General features: G+C 49.4%; 1 protein-coding gene across 50 annotated transcripts in view; it reads right to left on the minus strand.

The window, feature by feature from the left end:
• Nucleotides 1-1,299: 1,299 nt before the first annotated feature.
• Nucleotides 1,300-27,703, minus strand: part of Celf4 (CUGBP Elav-like family member 4) — a 274,062-nt gene continuing 247,658 nt past the window's right edge. For 7 of the 50 annotated variants that reach the window (XM_042675053.1, XM_042675048.1, XM_042675044.1 and 4 more), the window contains exons 7-14: nt 26,435-26,582; nt 24,708-24,857; nt 20,745-20,810; nt 19,242-19,322; nt 14,322-14,405; nt 9,772-9,850; nt 9,233-9,404; nt 1,300-1,326 (exon numbers count right to left, since the gene is read on the minus strand). In XM_042675053.1, the coding sequence (XP_042530987.1) occupies nt 1,300-1,326; nt 9,233-9,404; nt 9,772-9,850; nt 14,322-14,405; nt 19,242-19,322; nt 20,745-20,810; nt 24,708-24,857; nt 26,435-26,582 (807 nt within the window). Of the gene's footprint in view, nt 1,327-3,359; nt 3,414-9,232; nt 9,405-9,771; nt 9,851-14,261; nt 14,406-19,241; nt 19,326-20,744; nt 20,811-24,707; nt 24,858-26,434; nt 26,583-27,703 lie in introns of those variants that run through there. The other 43 variants (XM_042675058.1, XM_042675052.1, XM_042675055.1 and 40 more) reach the window with 15 other exon arrangements.

Consider the following 27,703-nt stretch of genomic DNA (forward strand, 5'->3'; position numbering starts at 1 on the left):
TGGTGGAGGCGGTGGGCGCGTCCTGGCGGCGGGCGCGCGTCCTGGCCGGTCACCGCGGTGGGCCATCGGAAGCCCGCAGGTCGGGTCTGGGAGAGGAGTCCGGCCTGGCCCTCGGAGACGACGGCGTCCGACAGCACTCGCGGGGAGAAGGGATTGATGCTCAGTCTAAACTCTACAAAAGTACAGTCCTACAACATCTGGGATTTTAGCAGTAACGCTAACGTCTATAGTTTTTTTTTTCCTTTTTTAATTTTTTTTTTTGCTCTCCTCTAATTTTTTTCTTCTATTATATAGGTATTTTTAAACTTTTCCTTTTTTTAAAATTCTGTACAACTATTATGATTTTTAAGAGGGGGGGAAGAGTTAGAAGCATTTACAGACGTTTCACAACAATTACCTTGTCTCGGAAGTCCCTTTGTTCCCCTCCTTGTTTTCTCGCACTTCATGGTTAACGAGTTTTAATGTTTGTTTGTTTGTTTTTCTGTTGTTGTTGTTGTGGTTGCTTTCCCCCAAATATCCACCAATCTGTTCGTCTCAACAGCTCCATCCAGACATATAATACAGAAAACCATAGGAAAGTGTCATAGACTTCAATGAGGGTAATCAAAGCGCCTCTCAAAGTATCAAAGAACTATTATCTTGCTGTTTTAAAAGCATTGAAGCATTATTTTTTCATTTTTTTGTATTTTTTTGTATTTTTTTAAATTTTTATTACATTTTTTTTTTCATAGAATCGCTCTAAGCTGTTTCAAGAACAGCAGGAGGCAGGAAGGAGGTAGTTCTCCATTCCCCTCTATTTGACATAGAGCTACACATCTGCAATAAAAAGTTTGGTCCTTTGGTCCCTAAATAGCTAAAGGAATGACAGATAGAGATGCTCAGTGCGGCCTCCCAGCCGCCCCCTGGGGACCAGGCCCCAGCTACGCGCCTGGCCCCGCCCGCCTCAGGGGCCCATGGGCTGGAAATGCCCCAGGATTGGTCAGCAGCAGCGTCTCCTCCCAAGTGCCCAGCCCTTCAGCCTCCCCATCCAGTCGTTATTTTGTGTTAAAGTTGCCTTTTTTTTTTTGTAAGTTTGTTCCCCTCATTTTTCTTCCTCATCATCTTCTTTAAGTCATGTATATTTTTTCCCCCAAACACGTGCCCTCTGAACTCCACAGATGCTATACTTTCCTTGAAGAAATTTTACAGTCTCACAGAGAGTCTGGAGTCTTCAGCTTGATTGATATTGGCTGATATGTCAAAGGTGTCATCCAACAGTTCTCATTTATAAATAGAGAGAGAGAGAGGTTTGTTTTTTTTTTAATGTAGCCCGTTCAGCATCCTGCCCTAAAACGAAGAAAATCAGGGCTGATTAAGCCAAAAAGGAAAACACAAAATGCATCCAAACACCAATAGGAACCTGCCTCGGGGTAGGATGGGAACTCTGGGGGATGGTGGGAAGGAAGGAGAGACCAGTATGAGAATTAGTCATGATCATGATACAGTCAAAAGAAATTCGCTCTTCTATTTAAAGTGAGAAAACACTGGGCGGCCTGATGGTGATGGTTGTAGCTGAAGTTTAGAAGGTGGGAGAGCTCTCAACTTGGATGTCTTTAGAGTGTGAATTGAGGGACAGCTAGAACTAAGGGTAGAATTTGGGAGTGGGGGTATGAATTCATAATTAAACATGTCCTTGAGGGATCTAGCCCAGATACTATATGTATACAGAAGCCTAGCAAACAAGATAGCAAAAATCTAGCAGTTTACCCACCCCTCCCCCAGCTAGAGGAAAAGAAGGAAGACAGAGCTGTAAGTTGAATTTTGCAGAATCCTTGCCCAGTTGCTAGCCAACCACTTCTTTCCCAAGGTCAGTTACTATTTGCGAGGCTGTGTATATATATGTATATCTGGATATATGTGTAGAATATTCACCTGCACATATGTGGATATACATGGGTATGTGTGTATGCATATGCACATAATACACACATACACACATACATAATACTTTTCTCATACATGCCAGGGAATTTAGAGGAAATTCAGAACTTCCAAGGAATGGATGGGACCACCTAAAAAAAGGTCAGAATAGATTTAATTATCAAACTAAAATCAATTAACTCAGATAGTTCTTGATTTTCGTTTTGAATGGTGGCTTTTTTGTTTTGTTTGGCTTTAAAGGAAGAAAATCATGATCTGACTAGAATCAGAAGGCGAATGCTTCATCATTGTGAGTTAACAAATGAGACTCATCTCCATTCTAGCAAGCAGCTTCCACTTATACATGAGGTGACTTGTTACATCAAGAAAGTTAGAACTGCAAAGCCCCCAGTTGAGGGGGACAACGTCATGCGTATATCAATCCATGCTGGCAGGTTTTCACACTGTTGATTCAACAAACAGCAAACCGTACACAGCAGTCTAAACAATTACAACACCAAATAAAATAATAATAAAATTAAAAAAGAAAAACACTTGTCAAGGACCCTTTTTCAGTTGTAAACAAAAAGGTGCATTTTTGCTTTTGTTACTAGTATTCCTTCCGGACCAACCAAAAAAGCCCTCCCAGACTCCCGGTCCCCCTTGCCCCCACCCCACACTGAATTTAGTAGAAGTGGCTACAATACAAACCTTAAGGCAATTGTTTCCAGGGCTCTCTTTCAGAGGCCTCTGGCTTTGGACTCTAGTTTTTTTTTGGCATAGAATTTTTAAAAATCATTTTGTTACTGTAAACATTTTAGTTTTGGTTTTCATATTTTCTTTTGAGATGAGATTTAAAATAGCCTAACTGGAAAAAAGACCAGACCTAGGAAAGTGTCAATTGAAAAAGGCCCCCAAATTTCTAGAAAAAAAATAAAATCACAATATTTTCAAGTGCAAGTAAATCAACCACGCATAGATATTTTTAAGATGTTTTCCTTATTTTTAAGAAAAAAAATGAAACTGGTTTGCATAGTTAAATGATCCCATATTTTGTAATTCAGGAATTCATCTTTATTTGTACTAATTTTTTTGTTCTTTTTGTTTTGTTTTTTTTTCTCTATGTGACATCTAGAGAAGCATAAAAAAACGCTGAACAAGAAAAACCAAACAACAGAAAGTAAAACCACTGCAAGCACCAAGAACGAAACGAAAATGAGCACAGCAAAAAATCGTGGCAGCACAAAAGTCAAGAAAATGCACGTGTGATCATGACTGGCCAATCATCAACGGATACGACATCCAAGAAAAACGCTCCAATCACAGCACCTCCACGAAACTTGACGGCAAGTGTCATGCAACCGATTCTTAGCCTTGTTACATGACGCCATCATGTCACACTGTGAACTTTGAGTTGATTTGAACTTACGGATGGGGGACTTTTCTCCACTCTCATGTGATTACGTGAACTTTATTCCTAGCTCAGCGCGAGACTGTGGTGGATTTGACTGGCCCTGGTTGGGTTGTTGGAATTTGATTGAATGACAAAAGAAGAAAAGATTTATATATATATATTTATATATGTAGAGAGAGAGAGAGAGAGAGAGGACAAGAGAGTGTGGGCGGGAAGGGAGACAAGGGAGGGTTGGGGGGGGGTTGGGAGTGTGGGGACAGGAGAGGGGGTTGAGGGTGAAGAAGGGCAAGGAAGAAGTTAAAACAAAATTAAAAGGAAAAATATTTATACAGCACCAGACCACAGCATCAATCCAAAAGCTTGGATGAGAGAACAGCAGTCAAATCATAAGGGAACTGAAAAGAACTCAAAGGATGGAGGAAGCCAGCAGACAGACGACATGGGCACATCAACACACACGCACATACACACACACACACACACACGGCTGTTTATGCAGACACATGATACACTGTGAACAGGAGCAGAGCCTCGCACGGGGACCCTCAGGGCATCCCTCATGCGCTGGGAAGAGGAGGGGGCATGGCGGTTTGGTGAGTGAGCCAGGAAAAATCAAAACAGCCCCTCAAACCACCATGGCTGGCAAGCAGATCTCAGGGAGCAAGCTCACTGTATTAACACCCTTGATTCTGTCTCCCCAGGTTCCAAGCTCTCCTCACCTCCTGTTTGCTGTGGCTACAGCTTGAGGACCTAGCAGGGGTGGCTGGCTGGGTGGCCCTTATTGGATGGACAGGTCATATGCTGGCTAAGGGCAGATACTACACGGCAGCTTGTCCCTACCACCTGGGGTCCCACCTTGCCCTGAGCCTAGGGAAGGATATCCCTAGATGGCAAAGACACCCAAAGACATGGTCAGATTTTATGGCCCTCCACCTTCCCCAGGTTCATACTTCTTTCCTTAGAACCTTCAGAAAACGAAAGCTTCCATTCCTTTTGAGATTTAGAGGTAAATGACATCGATATTCTTGGCATTCTACAAACATGCTTGGGACACTGCTGAGTTCCTTTCATGACCCCCTCACATACTTTGTTTTTGCTCTCCAGGTGGCCAAACTGACTGAGGCTGGTTCTGGTTCCATGAAGCCTTGCAAAGGCTTCATAAGACAGCCATAAAAGAGCCACTGCAGGGTGCGCCCGCCAGAGGGCAGTGCAGAAATCCTGCATCTCCAGCTCCTGCAGCTCTCGGTGCCTCTGTTGAGCCTTCTCTCCCCACTTGTCTTCTACCTCTTACCCCCTTATACCCCACTAGCCACAGCTCTGTAGACTATCCTGTTCCCCCAGCTGCTGCATCTCAACTGCCTTCGTAACTGGAGGAGTCCTCATGATGGAGAACGAGCTTCCTTCTCCATGAGTATCTTCAAATTGCTCCATTTTGGGTTACATTCTGTCCCACTCCCCCATTTCCTAGCCCTATGTTCTGCCCCTGGGATTTAGGGTCCCCAGCTCCATCCTCCTCCCTCTTGCTTATCTGTGAACTTGCTCTCTGCTCCTCAAAACCCTACCTGCCCTTGGTTTATTGGTGGTTTCTAGTCCCACAGGCCTCTACATACTATGGTCTGTCAGGATTTTCCCCCTTGGGAAGATGAATGGGCACCCTCAAATCGTACGCTGTCACAGTGGATAAATTGCATAATAGCTGAGCCCTATGCCCAGCCTCCAGCTCAGCTTTTACAGAGGTATTGCCCGGCCTCCCTCCTTTCTTCCCTCCTCAGCCCCTTGCCCTGCCTCCCCATGCAAGCTGCTTTCTGTGTTCTCCCAGCATCTGCTCTCTTTCAGACCAGGGCCTGTCACATGCTTACCAAGTCCCAAATGTCACTCCCCTCTGCACTGCTAATCCTCACAGAAGCTCCTAGGCTCACCCAGGATGCCTGGTTGCTCTGTACCTCGGGCATGAGGAGAAGCCTAAGAACTAAGGCCTGTATTGCCATCAGGTGTCAGCTCTGGCAACTGCAATGAAGGGACACCATGGGGATTCTCCTCCTTCTCCTCCACACTAGTCCCAGGGGATCTCAGTCATTCCCTCCATCCTACCCTCCTTGACCTCTCTCCTCCTCCTCCTCTAGCTTTCAGCCCAGCTTCCCTTCAGTGCCAAGCACTGATCTGGGCACAGGGACTCAAATGTGGATATACACAGCCTCTCTTCCTAAAGTTCAGTTGTACACACTTCCTCATACACATCCTCTTCTCACACACACTCACACAATGCAGCCTCCCATGCAGTACCTGTCCAGCTGTGCTCTCTCAATCTCTCTCTCTCTCTCTCTCTCTCTCTCTCTCTCTCTCTCTCACACACACACACACACACACATACACACACACACACACACAGAGCTATCTTCCTTTAGGCCAGGTGAATCTCTGTCTACAGGAATGAGTCTTGCCTGGCCATTCTCTGGTGCACCTCACAGAGCACAGCACTGGAGATGAACACAATATCATTGAGCAGCATAGGGGAGCTGAGATCATGTCTTGGAAGCTCCAGCTCAGGAAAGTGGACCAAGTGGAATCAATTCAGGACAAAGGGATCCCAAGACAATTCTGATCTGGGCAGGGCCAGGTAGGACTGTTCTGCCTGCTGGCTGTGGATCTGGTCATGATCTACTTTTTTTGCCCACTCATTCTGCTCCTGTTTCCTTCCTTAGTTTCCCAGTAAACGTTTCTTGGAGAAACTCTCATTGTGGTATAAGACAATGAGCTCAAGCAGCTAGAAGGGTGGTGGCAGCACAAAAGGGAGGAAACAAGTGAGGAAGGAGAGCTTCACTGACTCCAGCCCTAATCCCTCTACAGCTGTGATCTAAGTCTATGGAATGGACCCCAACTGTGTTCCCAATGGCTAGCTAGATGGGGCCCCTCTCCTTCCCTAGTCTACTTCATGATGTTTTAACTTGGACACAAAGCTTGGACACCACTGTAGGTGGCTACCTCAGCCCGGAGATCCCCTCCTTGCTACCTCTTTGCTCCCAGCAATGGCTGGTCCCTTCTATTCCTGCTCAGGCCTTCCTGAGCATGTGACGCCAACTGAGGCTTCAATCATTTATAATCACCCTTCATTGGCCTGCTTTTTGGTGCCATTTTCTCCCTGGCTGGCAGCCCAAGAAGGTCCACTTCTCACTGCAGTCCCAGAGGCTGCCTGAGAAGTCCCCATCTCCTCCTGCAACTACAGCTTCCTTAGCCTTAGGCTGGGAAGGTTGAAGGCAGCATTGGTTAAGTGCTATCTAAGCAAAACACCGAGGAGTTTTGAAAGACTGGTTTAGGAGGAAAGAGACTGTCAACTGCTGACTCTGGAGAAGTGAGGTGTCATATACTCTCTGAAATTCACGACACTGGGGTATAGGAGGGTTGGGGTGGCATGGGGGAGCTGGGGCTTCTCATTCTACTCACTTGAAGGGAACTGGGCTACTGCTTTCAAAACTTGGCTCTACCACTTACTAGCTGAGGGACAAGTCACTTGACCCTTCTGGACTCTGTGAAAAAATGGGAATGCTGACACTAGCCAGTTGAGAGGTGGTCACAGCTAATTTATGTCTTCACAGCTGTTACCTGTCAAGAGTGGTGCCTGTACTAGGCAAGTACCTGTGGAGGTCTATAGTTCTTTTCTTTCTGGACTTTGAATTCCATAGTATAAGAATCTACCCTGCTTTTTAAGCTATACCTCCTAAGCCCTCATCCCATTTCTGAGTACCAGCTGGATCTACCCTAGAAGCTACTTCGTATTTTAGATTCCAATCAATGCAACAGCAATCCTTCATCTGGGAATTGCTCTGACTTAAAGAGGTTCTACTGTTGCTTGGGCCATGGAGGCAAAGACATCTGAGCTACTATCAAGAACAGTCATTGGGACCCCTGCGATTCTCCAGGCACAACTACTATGTGCTTCCTTTAAATCCTCTGACTTCAATACCATGGGTTTATGGATAAGGAAGTGGAAGTCCAGAGGGGTAAGCATTTTGACTCAGGTCACGCTTGAAACAGAGCTACTCTTGTTCAAGGAAAAGGGTTCACATATGCAGAAAGAATTGTGTGATGGAACCATCCATCTCCTTCTATGGAAACGTACCCACTTCCTGGCTACTTCCTGGTAACTGTGTGCACAGAGCTAGAAGCTCCATGGTGTGATCCACTCAGCATTGCATCCCCAGTGCTGAGAGCCAGGGCTGGCACAGAAGGTGCCAGAACTCTGAACCAACATGTATGTGTGGAGCTTCCCACAAGCTAGAAGTGGGAAGAACTGGGAAATTAGGAGGCCAGAGTCCAATTTTTCTCTTCCAGGCTTGCAGAGCAGCAGTTCTTAATGGTGGTGAGTGTTGCTACTTCTCAGTGAATGGAGAGAGGGTCTTCCACTGGTGTCTCAGTAAGGTGAGGGTAGGATTTATGGAGAGAACAAGATGCTGAAGACTCCAGGCCTGCATTTGAATTTCTAACTCACATGCCTGATCTTTCTCCTAGGTATTTTACTCTTCCAGACATGTGGACCAAAAGCTAGGAGTCATCCTAGGCTCCTCTTTCCCTTGTACCCTTCCTAATTCATTTGAATTCGTTCAGGGAATCCAGACATCCATGGTGCTGCCCTCAAAGCACATCTAAGACATCAAATCCTTTACTCCCCATGGCCTGCTCTCTCACTGAGAGCTCAATGCAGTAGATCTTTGCTTCAGACCTTATAGACCAATATCAATACAACATTCCGAGCAAGCCTACTAAAAGCAGTCTTCTCTCAGAATTTCCCCATGCCTAATCCTGCTTTGGAGATTCAAGTCTATACACAGCCTGTAGGACCCAAACCCTCCTCTATCCCTCTGTGGTTCTCCTCCATCCCAGGTCTCCTATGCCTCTCAGCCCAAGGGGCCCTCCAGTGACTCAGCCACTGCTGCTCCGTGGACTCACTGCCCATGTGCTTGCTTGCCTTGGGGCCTGTACACTGGCCTTTCATCACCTTCTCAAGTCTTTGCTCAGATTTCAATCTCTCAAGGAGACTGGCTTTGACAACTCTACCTGATTTAACTGTAGCCAACAATTCTAACATACTAGGTAGTGTTCTTTCTGTCTCCTCCTTCTCAATGTTGGCCATTCTGTTCTGAGGGCCCAACAGTACTCAAGGCGCCATACTGCTGAATAAATGAGCAGGAAGAGCCCAAAGGTAGTCTTCAGACCTGGTCTGACATCTCTCTCCACCCCTTTCACAGGACGCTGTGTCGAGAAAAACACTTGGTTTGACTAGGAGTGTCTGGCTTCCTCCATCAAATTCCCTGCCTGAGAAGAAGACAGGATTGTCTACTCATTATGACCCACTAACAGGAGCAGGTGAAGGATCCCAGGGCTAGGCCCTCTCTGCTCCCTACCTTTTGCCCTGTCTGTTGTTTCCAAATATCCTGCCTCTCCTGTCCTGACTGAGCTATGGCAATGTGAAGGGTCGACCCTCCTGGAAGAACTGGGGAAGGCCAGAGAGTCTGGGAGGAGGAGGCTCCAACATGTGACTAACCCCCCTGCAGGAACTGAGCTTGCCATCTGCCTTCCATCCCAAGGTCTCTGGCCAACAGAACGCTATATGGTGACTTGGAGGGACAGGCCCAGGGCTGACCTTGCTTTTCAGACGGCCCCCTCACTTAATAGCCAACTCCCGGATACTAAGTGGTCCAGGGACAGGGGAACCGCCATGCCCATTTCTGCCAGGATGACCACAGCTCTGCGCCTGTCCTATGGGCTCTGGGCATGGGGGGTTGGGGGAGGCAGGTTGAGCAGGGCGCATCGGGTCCAAGACACAAGTGAGCGTTGGGCCCAAGGAGGCCCTAGAATGCGGCGGGTCCGTCCGATGTCCTCTCTCCAACCTCCCGTCCCCACGCACTGGCCGCCCCCGGTTACCTGTGCGAGTCCTGGTCTCCCCCGGGGGACGCTCCCGCCGGCGCTCAGTAAGGGCGATTGGCGTCTTTGGGCCGCTTCAGCTGCACCTTGAGCCTCTTCATGCCGATCTGGAAGCCGTTCATGGCCTGGATGGCGGTCTGCGCGCTGGCTGGGTTGTCGAAGCTCACGAAGCCTGGCGAGACACGAGGGACGAGGGCCTGGGTTTCCACGGGGCCGCTCGGGACCACTCCCGGTGGGGAGGGATTGGTGGGGAGGAGGCCGGGCGGGGGCGGGACGGGGCTCACGGCTCCTCCCCCAGGCCCCGAGGCTCCTCCCCCGGCCCAGCCTCAGCGCCCCGCGGGGGCTCGCGCCCGCGCCCCGCGCCCTCCCTCCGCCCGCGTGCGAGGGCCCCTCCCCGGGCTGGGCGTTCTGGAGGCCCCGGCTGCCCGGCCACACCTGGGTGCCCGCGTCCTCGGCGGGGCTCGGAGAGGTGCCCGCCCCCCACCCCGGCCGGCCCCGCCACCTCGGCCCTCTCCTTCGGTGGGAGAGGGCGGACACACCTGCGGGTGGAGGAGTTTATTGGACACTGTCCTCCCTGACAGGAGGGGGCCTGGCAGCGAGAGGGCACGGGGTGCCGGCCTGGGGAGAGAGAGGAGTGCGAGGGGACGGGAGGGGAGGCACCGCGGAGAAAAGCTCTCCACCGCCGTTTCCGGCCGCCCCCCCTCGCCAGTGTGGCCCAGCGGCCTCGCCGCCCCTGCGCCCCCACTCCCGGTCCTGCGCGAGGCTGAGGCTGCCCGGCCAGAATCCCGGCCGACCGACCCCCCCGAGAAGCCAGACCAACGCTTCCCAACCCGCCGCCGGGTCCCCCAGCAGCGGTGGGCAGCCCCTCTTCCGCGAGTGGACACGTCCCAGCCCTGCGAGCAGGCGCGCTCTCCCCGCGCCAGAGGATTTCCCTGAGCCCCCACAGTGATCGCAGGCGTCAGAATCCGTCGAAAGCCATCTTAGAGAACCGGGGACTACAGCGGGGCTCTGCACACCTCCACTCCTCCAGCCCCCCCACCCCGCCCCCCGGCCTAAACAAAGCCCGGTGGCAGGGGTCCTAACCAGAAAGCCGGTTTGGAAGCCTATTTGGGGAAACTTTGACAGCATCTCCTGGTGGAGACCACACGGAGGCTTCTCTATTTCTCTCCTTGATCTGTGCAGCGGGGATTTCTACGCTCGGGTAGGTGTCTAGCCAGGCCCCCTTTGGGCCAATTCAAGAAACATGAAATAGAAACATCCCCTCTTGCCCCCAAGTGTCTCCAGGAAATAAACTTTTATAGTTCTGTCTTTATCTAATACTTCCTTGAATTCACTCAAGTTCAGAAGACTTTCTTGTAGAGTTCGATCCTGAAAAATATGTGTAGCCTCAAAAAACAAAAAACTTACCAAGTTAAAAAAAAAAAAAAACCTTAAAAGCAAACGATGTGAAGCCCAGCTTGGTGAGTTGCTCACTCACTGTCTCTGGAGCACGCCACAGAGATGGCTGTGGGCTCCCGTCCTGGGTCAAGCTGTTTTCTTGGTTGTCTGTGGAAGCCTAGCCTTGCCTGAGACTTTATTCCAAAACAGAACACACTTTTCTCACTCTCCCCACCTAGTGGCTCTTTCTCTCTTTTTACCCCCACCCCAAACACTGCCTCCATTTGCCCCTTTTCTTTTTCTCTTCTCTCCTTTCTGTGCTCAATTGCTCAGGCAGCCATGCACCATCAAAGATAGAGGAAGAGGATGTACGTGTACATATCTCATTCGCACACATATGGACCCATGAGCCCAGATCAATGAAACCAACATCTGTATAAATCAATTATACCAGAGTGAACAAGAAAGATGTAGGATCACCTGTAGTTTGTGATCAGCCTCCAGTCATCCACCAACTCCCCTCCTCCCCTCTCTCCCATCTCCCTCCACTGACCTGTGTCTGATGACTAAAGTCAAGTGCTTAGCATACCAAAGCAGTTTTCAGAAGAGAGTGTGTCTTTTTATACTGCTCTATGCCAGACTTAAGGAGAGTGGGCAAACTAAAGCTTCTGTTCCTGCCAGGACAACATAGCCTGGCTCTAGGTACAAGTTGTACCTCTCATTCCTCTGCTCGCACACTGGCACCACAGGCACCAACTCTACTTCAACACCTGGGTTTAGCAGCTCTTTTGGAAGGAAAGCAAGCAAAGCAGAGAGGAGAAGGAAGAGAGATAAAAGAGGTGATGGGATCTTGCCTGGAGCAAGGCAAAAGGGAGGCATGGAAGGGGGGCAGGTAGAGGAGGTCATGACCAACTTCTCAGAAACCTTGGAGCTGGGGAGGATTCTGGGCTCAGGAGAATGTTCCTTCCTCACCAGTTTCATCACTTGGCAAAAAGGGAAGAGCCAAGAAGTGTCTGCCTGAAGACTCGGGCCCCTGTAGTCAGAGCTGTGACTACTAGCTCCCCATGTACACTGTTCTCAGGGCTGTTTTCCATCCTTCAGAGCTCCCTGTTCCATTCTTATCCCACCTTTGAGAAGTTCCTGCCTTCCAGATGCCCTAAGGGAAGCCTCCTAATATCCCCCCAGCCCAATGCCCATCACAGGAACATATCCTCACAAATACCTCTAGTGTTCTGTTTACACATTTATATGGATGCTGATGTAAGGCCATGTGTAATGGAATCTCTGAGGAGTCCTCTTTACCACAGTACCACATTTATATATGGGAAAATAAAGTAAAATAGCCCTCAGAAGAAAAGGGACAATTGCACATCTAGAAGGTCTGCCCTGTCAAGACCATCTCATGGAACCTTTATAATATCTCCTAAGAGTGACTGTTAATATTTTGTTTCATGAATGAGGACACTAAGCTGAGTATTTAATGAATTGCCTACATTGAGCATGGATGCTAAGGGTCACACTATGGGTATCTGAGAAAGTGGCTAAAGGCTCCCACTGCTGGAATGAGTGAAGGGACTCAAGTGGCTTAAGAAAGAGCAACCTGGCTGGGCAGGTCTTAGAGTAAGAAGGAGGGAGGGAGGGGGGATGGAGGGAGAGGGAGAGAGAATGGGAGAGAGAAAGGGAGAGAGAGAAGAGGTGCAGAGGAGACAAGTCTATAAAATACAGGAAAACAATTTTGGTTCTGAAGAATGTAAGTGGGCCAGTGGCTTTGGCTGGTAATGCTCAGGGCAGGTAGTACCTATGGGACAGCTCCAATGTGTCCAAATAGGATGTGGCTGTTGACAAATCCTAACTGAACCCAGATGGCCCAGGGCTTCCTTGGTTCTGAGCAGTTTTCTTCTTGTTTACATAGCGTTTGAGATTTACTTGAAGAACGTATGCCACTGACTTGCAGTTTGTTTTTGTATACATCATCTGAACTCATAAGGAGAACTACCAGTCGTACAGTGAGATGTGCACCCCTGTCTTTTGCTCTGTGTCCATGCAAAAGAAATGAGTGGCTGGGGCAACTCTATGTCATGGTTGGACCACAATCCTGTGACATCTGGTGTAGCTGTGAGGGAGGAGGGAACGTTGATTCTAAGATGTTGACTACAAAGGACACACCCTCAATCCTCAAAACCTTCATGGGTCTGGAAAGCTGTTCTTCAATCAAGAAACTCCTTAACATGTGCTTCCTGGTGCTTCTCCCCTCTGTATCTTCTTACTTCACCACCCTCAAGTTATGACCTGGGCTCTCTGGCAAATACAAGTTCTAAGCAGCATTCTGGAAGACTCAGCTCTGTTCCCACATGTGGTTCCATGGGGACTACACTCCTCTGTCCTTAGGAACTCACAAGTGGACCTGAAGAGGATGGAGAGGGACCAAGGGAGGGGGAGACAGAGGAAGGTTTTTGACATTTGGGGCAGGGGAAGAGGAGGATTCCTTGAAGCTTAGAGATTCTTGGATAAGGCTGCTAGATTTTGCAAATGAAAAAAAAAAATCAGGTGCCCAGGGCAATGTGAATTTCAGATGAATAGTGGATCCTGTTGTTGTTGTTGTTGTTTTTCAGTACAAGTATATTCCCAACATTACATAGGATCACATGTGTTTGGAACATACAATTTGAAAAAAAATTACCTGTTCTATGCAATTCAGATTTAGCTGGGCAGCCTTTATTTTTCCAATAACAAGAAGACTTGAACGCTCCCAAGTCTTCTCTCTCCCATCTAATACCCTATCACCAGACAAATTTCCCGTCAGTTTGTTTCCATTCTCCTACCATATTCTATAACCTACCACACCATGTAAACTCTCTTCATAAGAACCGCCAAGGCACTCCCATTTCAGACCCTCCTTCATGGTGTCTTGTAAGCCCTCCTCTCTCCAGGAAGCCTCCTGCTGCCTTTTGTCCTCAGTCCTTATCTTTTCTCATTCCAGCCTCCCATTTTAGATTTTCTGTTCTTCCTCTGTCTTCCTTACTGCTTCATTCCTTGGTGCTGGGCAGAGCTTACTGCTTATTAGTAGCTGTGGTTTCCATATGAGCTCAGAGCTTAGACTTCCTGAAGGTGGGGACCAGCTCCCTCTCAACAATGCTCAGCTCTGGTGGCCTGGGAGAAAGGGGTTTGGCTAGACAGAGAGTGAGTGGCAGAACAGAGAGAGGACGAAGGGGCAACTTCTGAAAGGCTATCTACCCCTGGGGGTTAGGAATCACCAGGTTTTACAGTGAGCAAGCTGAAGCCATCCACTCTGACAGTGAGAGGAAAGGGGCTCTGGGTTATGCCTAAAGTCCCTCCCACCCCTACCCAAAATGGCCCCTTCCCTTCCTCAGCTGGCTGGAATAGACCTTTGGACTGGAACAGGAAGCTGATGTCTTGGCTGGGATGTGGGAAGTGAAAGCCAGGGAGGGTGGGGGAGGGGGTGGCAGGGAAAGCCGAGAAGCAAAAGGAACAGCAGAAAAGAGAGAGATAGGTGAGAGATGGAGGTTGGGCCCAGAGAGCACCCGAGGGCGATGAGAAAGGAGCAGGCGAGAAGTGGTTGGACACCTGTAAGTTGGTGCGAGCAGCCCCTGTCCTAGGTGAAGCTGATTGCTGGTTTGTTATCTTTACCCACCAAAGCATTTACTTTGGTTAGTCGCCCGATCCACAAACACTTTCGAGGAGATGACATTACCGAAAGGGAGGAACATCTGCATCAGCTCAGCGTCCCCAAACTCCTGGGGCAGATGGTAGATGAACAGGTTACAGCCCTCGGGCCCTGCGGTGAGGGGAGGGGGTGGGCAGGGAGGAGGGATGGCAGGGTGGGGGAAGAGAGAGACAGAGGAGAGGTGAGCGAGTTAGGCAGCGCAGCAGGGAGGGTGGGGCAAGGTTAGGAGGGGGTTCCACTCAAGATCCAAGGGCTAGCCCTGAAGAGTGGGAGTTATTGAGTCCCAAGTCTGCTCTGGGGCAGGTCACAGAACCTCTCTGTGTCTCAGTCACCTTTTCTGCAGTAACAGGCAGCCTGGAAGCTCAGGGGTTCCAGGGGCAGAGGCAATGAGAGAATGGGGTGAACATGATCAGCTGTAGCTTTGGAAATGAGGTGCTGAAGGAGGGGTTTAGAGAGGCTGCGGGGCCTCCTCCTGGAGGGAATGGCCCTGAGAAGGGAATTATCCTGCCCTTGTGAACTAATTCACCTTCTGCTTCCTGCAGGCTTGGCCTCAAGTGGCCAGGCCCCCTGCCTTCCAGGCCTGTAGCTCTTCGCATTTAGCCATGAAATCCTTGCCCTGAACCTCCCACTCTCTCTCTCTAGTGTTGAAGGCAGAAAGCAAGATTTATGCTGCTTCTCCAGGAGGCGGTACAGGAAGGGCTTTCAATAGAGGCTCCATAGTTAGCTCGGCCCCCCTAGAGCCTCACCTTACACAAGCTTCTCCACTCCTTTACAATAGCCCTGCCACTTTTACAGCATGAAAAATACTTTTACAGCATGTCAGGCTGTTCTAAGCACTTTATATGTGTGTTAATTCACCTCATCCTTCAGCAATCCTATTGCTTAATGATTCTCATCTACAGTACACAGATGGGGAGACTTGAGGCCCAGAGAGGTTGTCATGTGCCAGAAGATGCAGTGCAGAGAGGGAAGCCAGAATATAAACCCTGTCTGTCATCTCCATAAGGTGCGCCCTTCGCTTTCTTTCTCTGCCTGCCTGCCTGCCTGCCTGTCTGCCTGTCTGTCTGTCTGTCTGTCTGTCTGTGTGTCTATCTGTCTTTCTCTCTTTCTCCCAATCTGTCATAAATCTCAGCCCTTTAGAGTCCCTGTACTTTGTAGAGGCCTTTGGATTTCTGGAATTTTTGCCCAGAGCTTTATGTTTCTTTTTAAATGGTCAAAATGCTCTGGTTTTACTCTGTAACATGGAAAATTTCCCAAGATGCCTGGCATATTTCTTGCAGTCTGCATAGCCCCTGCCACATATCATTTAACCTTTGAAGTGACTCACAGTTACGTGAGCGATGGCCTGAATGTAAGTGAAGGCTGTACAGCACCAATGTGGCCCTATGTATGGATTTTGCAGCCAGATCCAAACACAATGGGTCTCTGGGACTAGCCAGGCCACCAGAGAACCTAGCTTTATGGCAGACAGCTCACTGTGGATTCCCTCTGTCCTCGTCTTTCTCTTCTCTCTCCCCTTTCCCATCCTCCTTTTAACTTGGCCCCCTAGAGGTCCACAACCTATGGAAGACTCTCCTGCCCACCAAAGCCACCTGCTGAACTGCTGGCCTCCACGGTTCCTATGCGCATCCTCTTACCACCCCAAGTACTTTGCCAGTGGACGGCGCATTCAAAACCAGGCGCAGGCGTACCCTCCCTTCACCCTGTCCCTTCCAGCTATGCCATGTTCTGTCCGGTGCATACCATGTGAGTGCACCTCTTGATGGGCATCAGCTGTGTGGGAGCACCTTTGGGGCAGGAACCATTTGAAGCTCCAAGCCCCACCTCCTCCAGGATTCCCACGCGTATTGTCCCCAGCACCTCTCTCCCTGAGAATACTCCTGGCTTCTCCCTTCTAGGTCCCCAGAATCCATCTTCCATCCTCTGTGGAGTTGAGGCTTTCACCCTATCAGGAAGATTTTTCTCTCCAACAAAACAGGCCACTCCCTAGAACAAGTGCATTTCCTCCTCCAGCCCATGTCCTGCTTCTCATTCCTCAGGGCTTCCCTGATGGTTCCACCTTGTGCTGATGCCCAGCTGGGACTTGGAATCCTCATTACATGTTCAAGTTCTACAAGCTGCTTCCTGAGCATGTTTATCTGTTCTCTCATTAGACACAGGAAGTCCTCAGAAACAGATCCTTGGGCTTAGTCCCATCTCTGTATTGTGAGGCTGAGCTACCAGGACAGTCCTTCAGCCTTCTGCTGTCAACTGTGAGCTGATATGCCCAGCCTTCATCCACAGAAAACAGAATATCAGATAGGACCATCATGACTTTACAGATCAGTCAGGTCCAATCCTAGGTGACACAGATCTTTAGAGACAGAAAGCGATTACCCTGACCATATAGCAGTCTTAGGCAGAGCTGGAGCTATAGCCTTCCCTGAGGGCAACCTTGTCCCATCTGTGGAGCAGGTGGCCTAAGGAGTGGAGGAAGACTCAGGCATCTGGTGGTTTTCAGACTCAGCTCCAAGAGAAGGAGCTGGAACAAGAGTCATCCCCAGTACCCAGTGCATTCTGATATTCAGTTGCTGTCCTCAGAAGGGAAAGTGACTATGATATTAAAAAGACAACTATTTGGGAGAGCTAGGGAAATACAGTCTTCTTTCCCATCCAGGCCTTAGAAAACATCATGGGACCCAGCTCTGGTCTTGCTCCAACCTACCTTTCTGCCTGTCTCCCGAGTCCCAGGCTCACCTTATGTTTAGCAGCATCCTTTGCTCTTGGTGTCCCCCTTCTGGAATGCCTGCCTCCCCAACTCTATGTGCTGAGGCTTCCTTCTTCTAGGCCCACCTCAGCCTTCGCCAGCAACCCATTCCCAGTACCATGATCTCTCCCACGTACGCTGCTCAATTCCTTTAGTCTCTGAATTCAGCCCCAGCCCCTCCACAACCTCTGCTCCCCTGGGGGAGTTCAGCTTACTCATCATGGCCAGAGAGAATGGAAGACAGTCACGGGAGATCCTCTACCCTAGGAGTGGGGGCTGTCCCAAAGGGTCTGGTTTTGTAGCGGGGCATGGGAGAAGGTGTGGCTTAAGCTTCTCAGAGATGGTAAAAGTGAGAAAGCGGTGAGAGCTACATGCATAAGGTACAGAGGAGGAGCAGAAAGTGGCTGGGGATCAGCAGTGGGAGATGCCAGGTATGTTGGGTCAGTGTGGTACTGACCTAAAGCTGTGTAGGGGTGTGGTGATGGTATTTAAAGACTCATGAGCCTACAGGGTGATGCAGGAAGCTGATTGTGGTCAGCTGGATGACCAACAGATGACAAAAGTAGCAGGGCTGCTGGGCGCTGGTGGCTCACGCCTGTAATCCTAGCTACTCAGGAGGCTGAGATCTGAGGATCGCGGTTCAAAGCCAGCCCGGGCAGGAAAGACCGTGAGACTCCTATCTCCAATAAAAAAACCACCAGAAAACTGGAAGTGGTGCTGTAGCTCAAGTGGTAGAGCGCTCGCCTTGAGCTGAAGAGCTGAGGGACAGCGCCCAGGCCCAGAGTTCAAGCCCCAGGACCGACAAAAAAAAAAAGTAGCAGGGTTTGTAAACATAGCTCTTGGCTCTAGGCCTGTACCAGCAACACTGGGTGCCACCCTGATTGACGATGGCTCGAATCAAGGACGGCAGTGGCAGAGCAGTCCCTAGGGAAGTGCCCTTCTGGGGAGACAGTGAGAACACAAAGGCTAAAGTGGGTGATGTATCTAGGGTCATCTGGGAAGGAGGAGAGCAAGCTGGATGTTCGATCAAATGTTGGTTGCAAAATCCTGGCTCTTGGCTATGCAGGTACTAGGACCTGCTAGGATTCTGTCTCATCAAAAGGGGTTGGACTACAACATAGCCAAGGTTCCTTCCAAGTAATCTATATCCCACAGCTCTGGAATGGTCTGATGCAGGGACTATAGCAACTGGAGATCACTCTAACTCCCTGCCATGAGGGCCCCTAGAACAGACTTCAGGGTATTGTTGGAGGTAAAGAAGACAGGATTTTGTTAGTGTTCCAATTCCTCAAGCTCAGCTCTCTGTGGGCAAGTCCTTTGGGCCAAGGGGGAAAAAAAACTTGTTCATCCAGTCTCTGGTCTTCTTGATTCTGAGCCTTGGGATAAAAGGGTGCTAAAAACCATTATGTGGTCCCTGCCGCCCAAGCTAATGGAGCTTTCCTTCCTGTTTATGCTCACATACTAGATGTGGTGTTCAGTACGTATGTACTCTTTACTAGACCTGCACCATGTCGCCCCCACCCCCATGCCTTGATCTGCCCAAGAGACAAGGAGCTTCACCTGTCTGTCTACTCTACATGGAGGGCACAATATCTCTTCCAGGATGAACTAGTTTCCCTCACCCACACCCACAGATATCAGGCTGTGAATATGCCACTAAAGCACCCACATGGTTGGAGACTCATCTCCCAGCTGTGTTCTCACTGTCTGGGAACACACAGAATGGGCTTCTATGTCCTCCCTAAAGCTGAGGACTCCCTGGGGCAGGAGAAAGGCCCCTACCAGTTAATACCTGCATAACCTCTGTTGGGTTCTATTTAAAGGCTGATTCAAAGGCTTGCTAAGGAAGGAATGTAACCCTAGCCAAGATACTGGCATGTGTGCTGTGTCAGACCAGTGGTAAATGATGGAACTACATAGGAAAGCTGCTATGTGAGTGATGGACGGCAATCTGTCCTGTCTCCTGCTCCTAGGCTAGGTCACCACTCTGGTTTACAAAGCTACCTACAAGGTGCATCCCTCTATGTATGGACAGGATAGAAGCATATCTTACCACCCTGCTGCCCTGTCCCATCCACCTCCACATACACAGAGACAGGGTTGTCTTTCTAACCAAGGCCCTTGCCAGAGGCCCACGGGAGGCCAGAGGCTCAACAGACAATCTCTTTAGGGAGAGAGGAAGGGGAGGGACCATGACTCACCTTCTCTCTGTTGCTGGGGAATCATTGGTGGTGGCTGAGGAAATGCCTGGCTTATCTGACCATAGGCAGCAGGGTAGGCGGCTGCTGGAGGGCCAAGGGGAAGAGGCGAGAGACAGCGATGGCGACAAGATGCAGAGAGAAAGGCAGACAGGGTGAGAAGTAGGAAGAAAGAGAAGAGGTTCAGTGTCAGGCAGTAAAGGCTGACCAGACACAGGGTATGTGTCTGCTCAGCCACTTCAGAGAAAGCAGTCTTTAATTTTTGGTACCAGTGAAGGAGTGACGGGGTGATGCTAAGTGTGTGTGTGTGTGTGTGTGTGTGTGTGTGTGTGTGTGTGTGTGTGTGTGTGTGTGTGGTGTGTGGTGTGTGGTATGTTTGGGGGTGAGGGCAGGCAGATTGAACTTGGAACACTGGGCAACCATGGCTCATCTACCTTTACTCTCACTCAAGTGGCAGCTGTCGGAGGACAAAGGGCTCTGCCTGAGCTATAGACTTGGCTTCCAAGAAGCCTGCCCAGGGGCACAGGACTCAGTTGGACAAACCCGATTTCTGTATCTACTTGGAAAAGGTCAAAGGTAGGACAAGAATGGCCAGCATACTCCTTAGCCTGGTCTAGACCTGAGGTCAGAGCTGTGGAGAGTTTGGCTAATAAGAGAGCTTCCTCTAGACCCTAGTTAAACAGAGTCAGCTTCCCTTGATTGTCCATCTTGCCAGAGAGACCCATTACCCTCAGGAGAGATGGGTCTGGCTCTCTAAATCCAGTGAAGAGAGACCTTGACCAGGCCAGATAAGGCGCAGGTTGGGCAGAGATGATGATGGGTATATTGCCCAACCCAGAGACAGAAGAAAGGCAGAAGCTTGCTGGTAGCTTAGCTGGGCTCAGTTACCCCATCCCCCACCCCCTCAGGCTGTTTCTTTGAGCGTCTTCTTTTTTCCCTATCTCCAGCTGCCTCTCCTCCTGCCTCAGCTGTATCTCACTTGCCTGCATGTGAAGAGTGAGCAGAAGCTGCTTCCTTTCCCGAGTCCCTCCTCCTCTCAAGTCCAGGCCCTGTACTTCCTGGACAAGTGACCAGGGATTGCACTGAGCAGAGAAGCACAGGGCAGCGCTAGCTCCAGTGATGCAATGTCACTTTGGGGTTCCTGGGTACACAGACCCTAGCAGTCAGTATAACGGGCTTCGATAACAAATGATAGCCTAGGAGGGAATCCTTCGGCCTGGCTCACTGACCTATCTGAAATTCTGCATACCTACTACTCTCTGGGCAGCATGTACATTGGAAAAACTGCCTTGAATGCTGCAAGAGCAAGGCAGCCCAAGGGTGGAGGGGGTATTTGGGGTGGGCATGGGTATCTCTGCCAGCATAGCCCTCCCTCCTTCCACCCAGATCCCCTGCCAGTCCCTCCCCAACCATGCAGTGCTGAGCCCAGATTTGGGGGTAGGAAGAGAGCACTGGTGCCACAGGCAGGCTCTGGGGAAAGAGCCTAAGAGACGCGTGGATACTAACGACCTGCATACTGCTGCACTCCAGCGTAGGCCTGCTGCAGGGGGTCCGCGGCGGTGGGGCTCTGTGCTGCAAGGGAGCCAAGGGAGAAGATGTCAGTAGTGCCTGTCTAAACTGGCCCCTGCCCCACCCTATCCAGGGGCACCATGCAATGGCTGCACTGCTCTTTTCCAGCCAGTGTAGGCTGGCCCTTGGGCAGAGCATTGGAGATAAGCACCTTGATGCTGGGCCCTGTTGGAAGTCTCCTTTCTGTGCTCAGGGCCCTTAGGAAATGAGAGCATTGCCCCCCACCGTGGCTGGGAGATACAGGGTGCAGCTGTCTTGGGTGGGAGGAGGGTGGGGTTTCATGCAGAAGACTAGAGGGCTAGGGAAGAAATTCCAGAGGAGGGCTCAACCATGGGGGCCTTGGTGGGGAGACGCATGAAGTACCCAGATCTGGAGAGGGGCTGTGAGGGTGCAGGATGTCAGCAGGGAGGGGGCCTTGTCCTCACTGATCCTCAGCAGAAGTTGGGGGCACTGAACAAAAGAACAGCCTGGCAGGTCTCATGTGGATGAAAGAAAGACCACAGGAGGCCTTACTTCATCACTTCGTCTTTCTGAACTCACTAATGTCGTTCAGAGGGACTCCTAGGGAATCTGTACAAGACATGGAGATCTTCCACTCCTGGCCTTGCTGTAGGCTCTCCCAGTCGGAGCTGGCCATATAAGTGAGGCTGGGGGCAGGGTGTGGCTTACAGAAACCAAGGATCCAGAAGACACAAGACCCCACTTCTGACTTGTGGCTCTGGGATGTCTGCTTCCCAGTGGGAAAAGATTTTTGACCTCAAACTTTACAAGAACCTTGGGGAAGCTGGCCTAGGGCAAAGGTTTGGTTCACCTCTGTGAACTCTAAGGAGTTGTGAGCAAAAGACCAAAGTGTGTCTCAGCAGAGGATGGTGACTAAGGAAGGCACCTTTGGTGACTAAGGCTGGAGATGACTGAAATGGGTGCAGGATTCTGGGAGGCTCAAGGAGGTAGGTGGGGTTATCTCACTGGTAGCAGGAGAAAAACACCCCGGGGCTCACATGCCTGTTGGCCAAAGCAAGCTAGACTAACTGAATGTCACGCTTGGGTACCTGTTAGAGTGGGTGAATTCCCAAGTTTCCTTCCATACTCTTGTCCCTGAGTCTTACAGTACAATTCCATTAGGAAATAGCACCTAGACCTCAGGAGAGCTCTTGGAAAAGCCTGGGATAGAGGTCCCTAGGGAAAGTAGGATGACAGTCCCCAAATGCTTTAGGAACTAAGTCACAGCAGAGAAAACAGCCTATACCAGGGCTCTGCTGAGCAGAGAAGAGCAACACAGAAAATGGTCTGTGTTGCTGGCTGTTTGCTTCCAGGAGCTGTTCCAATCTAATTCTTTGTTCCCTGGTGTTTAGACTGAAGCTCAAAACTCCCTGGGATGTTCTGGGAAGAGTGATCTCCTGACTCCTGCACCTCTGCCTGACTCCTCTGCCAGATCTGTAGAGGGTCAGCTACATCTGCCTTAGCCTCTTGATCTTCCTCCTACTCACCTACTCAGTTCCTTTATGTGCATTAGAAAAGGTGTCCCTTCTTCATGCACACAATGTGACTCCTTCATATAGAAAAGTCACATGGTAGCCTCCTAGCACGCTGTTGTGAACTCAGTAAGTGCTCACTGAACAATATAGCTGAAGGGTTTGTGAACAATCTTCAGTGTTTGTCAGAGGCAGCCCTTCCTAAGGGCTTTGTGGCAGAGAAGGCCATACTGTAGGCTCTAACATGCTTACAATGGAGAAGGGAGAATGAAGACGCCACTGGGGCTAGTAAGTGGAGAAAAGCATCCTTGAACCCTCCCCCTTCCCTGCTTAACGACCTCATTAGTAACTGCCAAAGAGTGAACATGTTGAAGGATCTCGCTCATTACAGTGACTCCAACTCTGCATTTAAAGATGGTAAATTAATTTTTTAAAGTACTATTTTCCTCTCTGTATCTCTCTCTGCTTCTCTCCGTGTCTCTGTCTCTGTCTCTCCTATCTCTTGCTTTGGCAGGGGATTGTTTATAGGATCTGACAGATTGTTACACATAGCGAAACGAAACAATTACAAATTCTAGAAGGGAAATGGGCTCACATATGTTGGTGGGTTTGTCAGAATCCAAAGATCCAGATGTGCCTGGAGGAAGGGAAAGGTGGAGAACGAAACCACCCAGAGGCGCTGGGAGGGCACCTTCCAGCACACAAGCCTAACACTGGTGGAGTCACTTCTACCTCCAGCTGGCCAATCCCCTCCCTCACCACTGTTCCCATCCTGCAGTCTTCAGTCTTAATACCCAGAGCCTCTGAGCTCTACCAGATCTCTAGACTTCTCAGGCTGCGTATCTGTGGACTGAGGACGGTGCTGCAAGGCAAGCCTTACTTTTCTCATTGAGCACTGGAATAAAGGACAACTCCTAGTTCAGGAAATTCTGCTCCTCTATTTCCCACTAGCACAGTGATCTTTCCATCTGTAGCTAATAGAACGTTCATGTATGACATACATTGAATTTTGGTGGGCTTACTAAGCTCCTCAGTGATTCCAATGAGCACTCAGAGTGAGGAGTATGACTGTAACCCTCCAGAGGTTCATCTGAATTGGCTCCTTCTCCCTATTGGTCAGCCTTCCATGATCCCTGGTCCCTGTTGGGTGGACTTCTCCTCCTACTTCCTCCTCTAAGCTTCCAGGAAAGGTCTCATCTCAGGAGTGTGCTTAGTTCATCCCTACTTCTAATGCCAGTTAAAGTTTCTCCTGAGCCAGGCACTAGTGCCTCACACTTGTAACCCTAGCTATTCAGGAGGCTGAGATCTGAGGATTGTGGTTCAAAGCCAGCGGGGGCAGGAAAGCCCATGAGACACTCATTGCCAATAAACTGCCAGAAAGCCTGAAGCGGCACTGTGGCTCAAGTAATAGAACGCTAGCCTTGAGCTGAAGAGCTGATGGACAGCGCCCAGGCCCAGAGTTCACGCCCCACAACTGACAATAAAAAAAGTTTCTCCTGAACCTCTGACTCAGGAAGGCTCCTTGAGGCTTCATCTTAAGCCTATGGAGTTCTCCCTTCATTTGAATCTTTTACCTTCTTGAGTTTAAGGATATTTACTTTTTTTAAAAAGAAGTGGGGGGTAGTACCAGGATTTTTTTTACTTCTGAGCCTCACACTTGCTAGGCAGGTGTTCTACTGTTAAGCTGTGCTTTCAAGTCTTTTTCCACATTGGTTATTTTTGAGATAGGGTCTCACTTCCTGCCCAGGCACATGCCTGAATCGGGATCCTCCTGGGTTTTGCCTCCCACCGTAGTGAGGAAGTGATTCAGGTCAACTGTACATCCTGGCTATGTGAGAACTGTTGTGTGTGAGAGGGGCAATGTTAATCAGGAATAGGCCTCCTGGATCTTCTTCAAAAACTGCTAGTCCCAGAGATGTGTCTGCCCCCTCCCCCCCCCCCCCGAGTTGCTGTCCAAGGTGCTGAACTTGGTTTTATGAGCAAGAAAAGACAGGACTGGCATGTACTAATTCGACTGCCAACCAACATACCTCCACTTTCTTCTCCAAGATTTTTCTTTAACACTGTTTGATTATTCTTTTAACTTAGACCTTTTTAATTCTTATAGCTCAAATTCACACTCAATTAATTTGCAGTCACTAGCCTCTCTGTGTAGGCTGTACAACTGCATCCGCTGTCTTTTCTTCCCTAGGGACACCCCTGCAATAGGATTCTCTCACTGATGAACCAGACACTCTCTGAGGGTGAGATTTCAGCCTCTACACTCCCATCACAGATACTCTGAAGCTGGGAAACACGTTGGCTCTCTCTCACCATATTTAGAATTTCACCAAGGAACAGAGTAGGAGCCACAGGTTCCTTGTTATAAGAGCAAGGATAAAGAAAGAATAGATTGGGTGGGGAAGGAAGGCCTATTGGATGTGCTTACCTGGGTAGGGGTGGATGCCATTGGCAAACACAGCTTCCGCGGCAGGTTGCCCATTGGCCTGTGGGGGAAGGCCAGTGAAGCCGTTCACCCCAATGGGAGATGGGATGCTAGGCACAGCTGGTGCAGTGATGCCCGGAGGGGTGCTGCCACCTGGTTCCAGGGATGCAGACATATTGGGAAAAAGAAGAGGCAAACAGAACAAAGGTGAGGCAAGCTAACCCAGGGAGCTCTTCCTCTTTCCTGGCTTCTAGGGCCTGGAGATTGAATTGGAACTGACACATAGCTCAGTGTTATTGGTGAATCATACCTTGGTTTATCTTCTGATACAGACCAGCTTTATACACTCTAATGTTGCCATGAGAATATCTCTGACCACTGACCATTCACTTTTGACTCCAAAGCACACAGACTATTCTCAGTGCTCCTGACTTTAACAACACATGGCCCTCCATTTTCAGTGGCTTTGCTCACTCCTGAGAAGTTAGAATTGACTGGTTCTCATTTTACTCATGGGGAGCTGATATGTTTTCCTAAGAAGTTTTGTTGCTGAGATGGAGAAGGTCTTAACTCTGGTTCCCTTGTACTGAGAAAGTTATTATTCAATCAATCTTGGCCCTTTCTTATACACAAAGTAAACATTTAAACCTCCTACAGTAGAAGGTGTGCTTGTGGTCATGGTGTTAGGAATAAAGCTGGCATCACATGACAATAACGTGTGTCTTCTTATTCCAACTGGGTAGAAGATGTGAGAACCCAAGATATAAATTACATGAAGATTTCACTGAGATCCCAGAAGCTGGAAAGAGTCTTCCTCTTAATGTAAGAAGTACTTCATTCTCTCTCTCTGAAAATAAAAGATGTAAGGCTCAAAAGTATCCCTGAGGCTAGGGGCTATCCTTTAGGGACAAGGCAATATCAAGATGGGCTCAGTGATATCACAGTCTTTTATGACTTTCAGCTGGGAAAGGAGCAGCTCTTGGATGTCAGGATGTTGCTGTCATGGTCTGCCACCCAAGGACCCTTGATGAATTAGAGTGATATATTGACCCAGTCGGGGCGTTTAGACCAGAATTTTTCAATTTTGACACTAGATTTATTTGGGGCCAGTAGTTTTCTTGTTGTGGGGAACTACGCTGTATGATAGAGGATGGGTAACATTTCTGACCTCTACCACTTAGATTATAATACCATTCCCCTCTCCCAGTTGGGAAAACAGAAATGTCTCTGGACACTGTCAAATGTCCTAGGGGTAGAGCCCCAAATGACTATACTGGTTGAGGATCTTCTTTTGGAGAAGAGTCAAAAGCCACTTAAAATAAACATGCTTTGTGAGATGAGTGTTTCCAATTCCTGTCCTTTGATAACTCTGTGTTTCTTTCTAGCTGGTTGCATAATTGTCTTGCAAAGGGCCACTGCATCTTCAATGGCTTAAATAGGCAGAGCCACCCTTGACATCAAAGAGAAAGGTTTTCACTAAAATATTGGTTGCTTAATAGGGATCAATTTGAACTGTTTTCCAACTTGAATTCTCATCAATTCTAAATCCTATCATGGATTTCATGGGGGCCCCTACCCAATCTTCCCTTGAGTTTCCAAGCATTGAAACCTTTTCAGACAAATTGCCCAATACCATGTACTCTTGTTTGGGATGATCTACTAACTATGAAAAAGAAGCCTTAATCTGGGCCCAGCTAACTCTATCACTGGGCTGGAACCTGCTGGCTTACCTGAGGTTGGGGTCATGGGTGCGGCCGCCAGGCCATTCATGTTGAGGGCTGCCATCTGTTGCATCTGGGCAGCAGCGAAGGCAGCCATGGGATTCAGGTAGCCACCCTGTGCGACTGATGCCATGAGGGCTGCTTGCTGCTGCATCAGCTGGGGCAGAGGGAGTAGAAAAAATATCACATGCTTCCGGAAGGCCTCCCTCCCCACCAGTGGGCTCAGTTCCTGAGGTTAACTTCCCAGGTTCTGAGCCCCAGAGAGCTGGAACTGTCTCCTAGTCACCACCCCCAGACAGCCCTGATGCCTTCTTTGTTCCTGTCTTAGTCTGCACTGGCTATTAGAGATCACCTCCTTGGAAGATGCCTGTATTCAAAAGTCATAAGGTGAGGAAGTGGCGCTGTAGGTCAAAGTGGCAGCGTGCTAACCTTGAGCAAGGGACCACAGGGACAGAGCTCAGGCCCTCAGTTCAAGTCCTGTCACCTACCAAAAAAAATAGGGAAGGGACAGGTGCTGCCATGGCCAGTGCAGGCCAGGCATGGGTAAAGCCTGTTGTATGGGGGATATGATACTGTAAGTACTAGAGCTTGTTGGATGAGCCTCTATAGGCATAGCAGTTGTCCTAAATGGTCATAACTTGGAGTATGCTGGGTAGAAGAGACAGGAGAATCATGAACAGACCTCCAAGAATGTCATCATAAAGGTGAGAGGGGGCGGGACGGGCTGTTTGAAAGTGTCTAAAGCTAGACAATAGTGCAGAAATAAGATGAGCTTCTGTGGTTACAATCAGAACCTTAGTGGACCACAGCACCACCATACCGGGACTTTTGTTCTATGCCTGGAAGCAATTGATGGAGATGCTGTAGGAGTGGGTTCAATGTGGAAGAAATGGTGATGGATCAGTGGCCTGAGGGGATCACAGGTGACTGTAGAAGACTTCAGGGGAAATGTGGGTGTGAGGGCTTTGGGTAACTTCACAGGACCCCTTCCAGGAATGAACAAAAGCCCTGAGAACACCCTCTCTGAAAGGAATGGGAGGGAATTGTTAGGAGTCAGTGCTACCTAGGATTCAGCACTGACTTGGCTAAGGGGAAAGAGTGCTCAGGGTGACCCACCAGGAAGCTTCCTTTGAGCTCTTTCCAGAGCAGCAACCCACTTCCTCCTGTCATGCTACCCCGAGCTGCAGTGGCCTTCTCTTAACTCCTTCCTTCTGAGGCTACATGCCCTGAGTTTATGCCTGGCCCTCCTCACTCCCCAAGGCAGAGTAGAATTCCTCT

The sequence above is a fragment of the Dipodomys spectabilis genome, unplaced genomic scaffold (assembly GCF_019054845.1).
Source record: "Dipodomys spectabilis isolate Male_0828 unplaced genomic scaffold, ASM1905484v1 ptg000024l, whole genome shotgun sequence".
Classification (NCBI taxonomy): Eukaryota; Metazoa; Chordata; class Mammalia; order Rodentia; family Heteromyidae; genus Dipodomys; species Dipodomys spectabilis.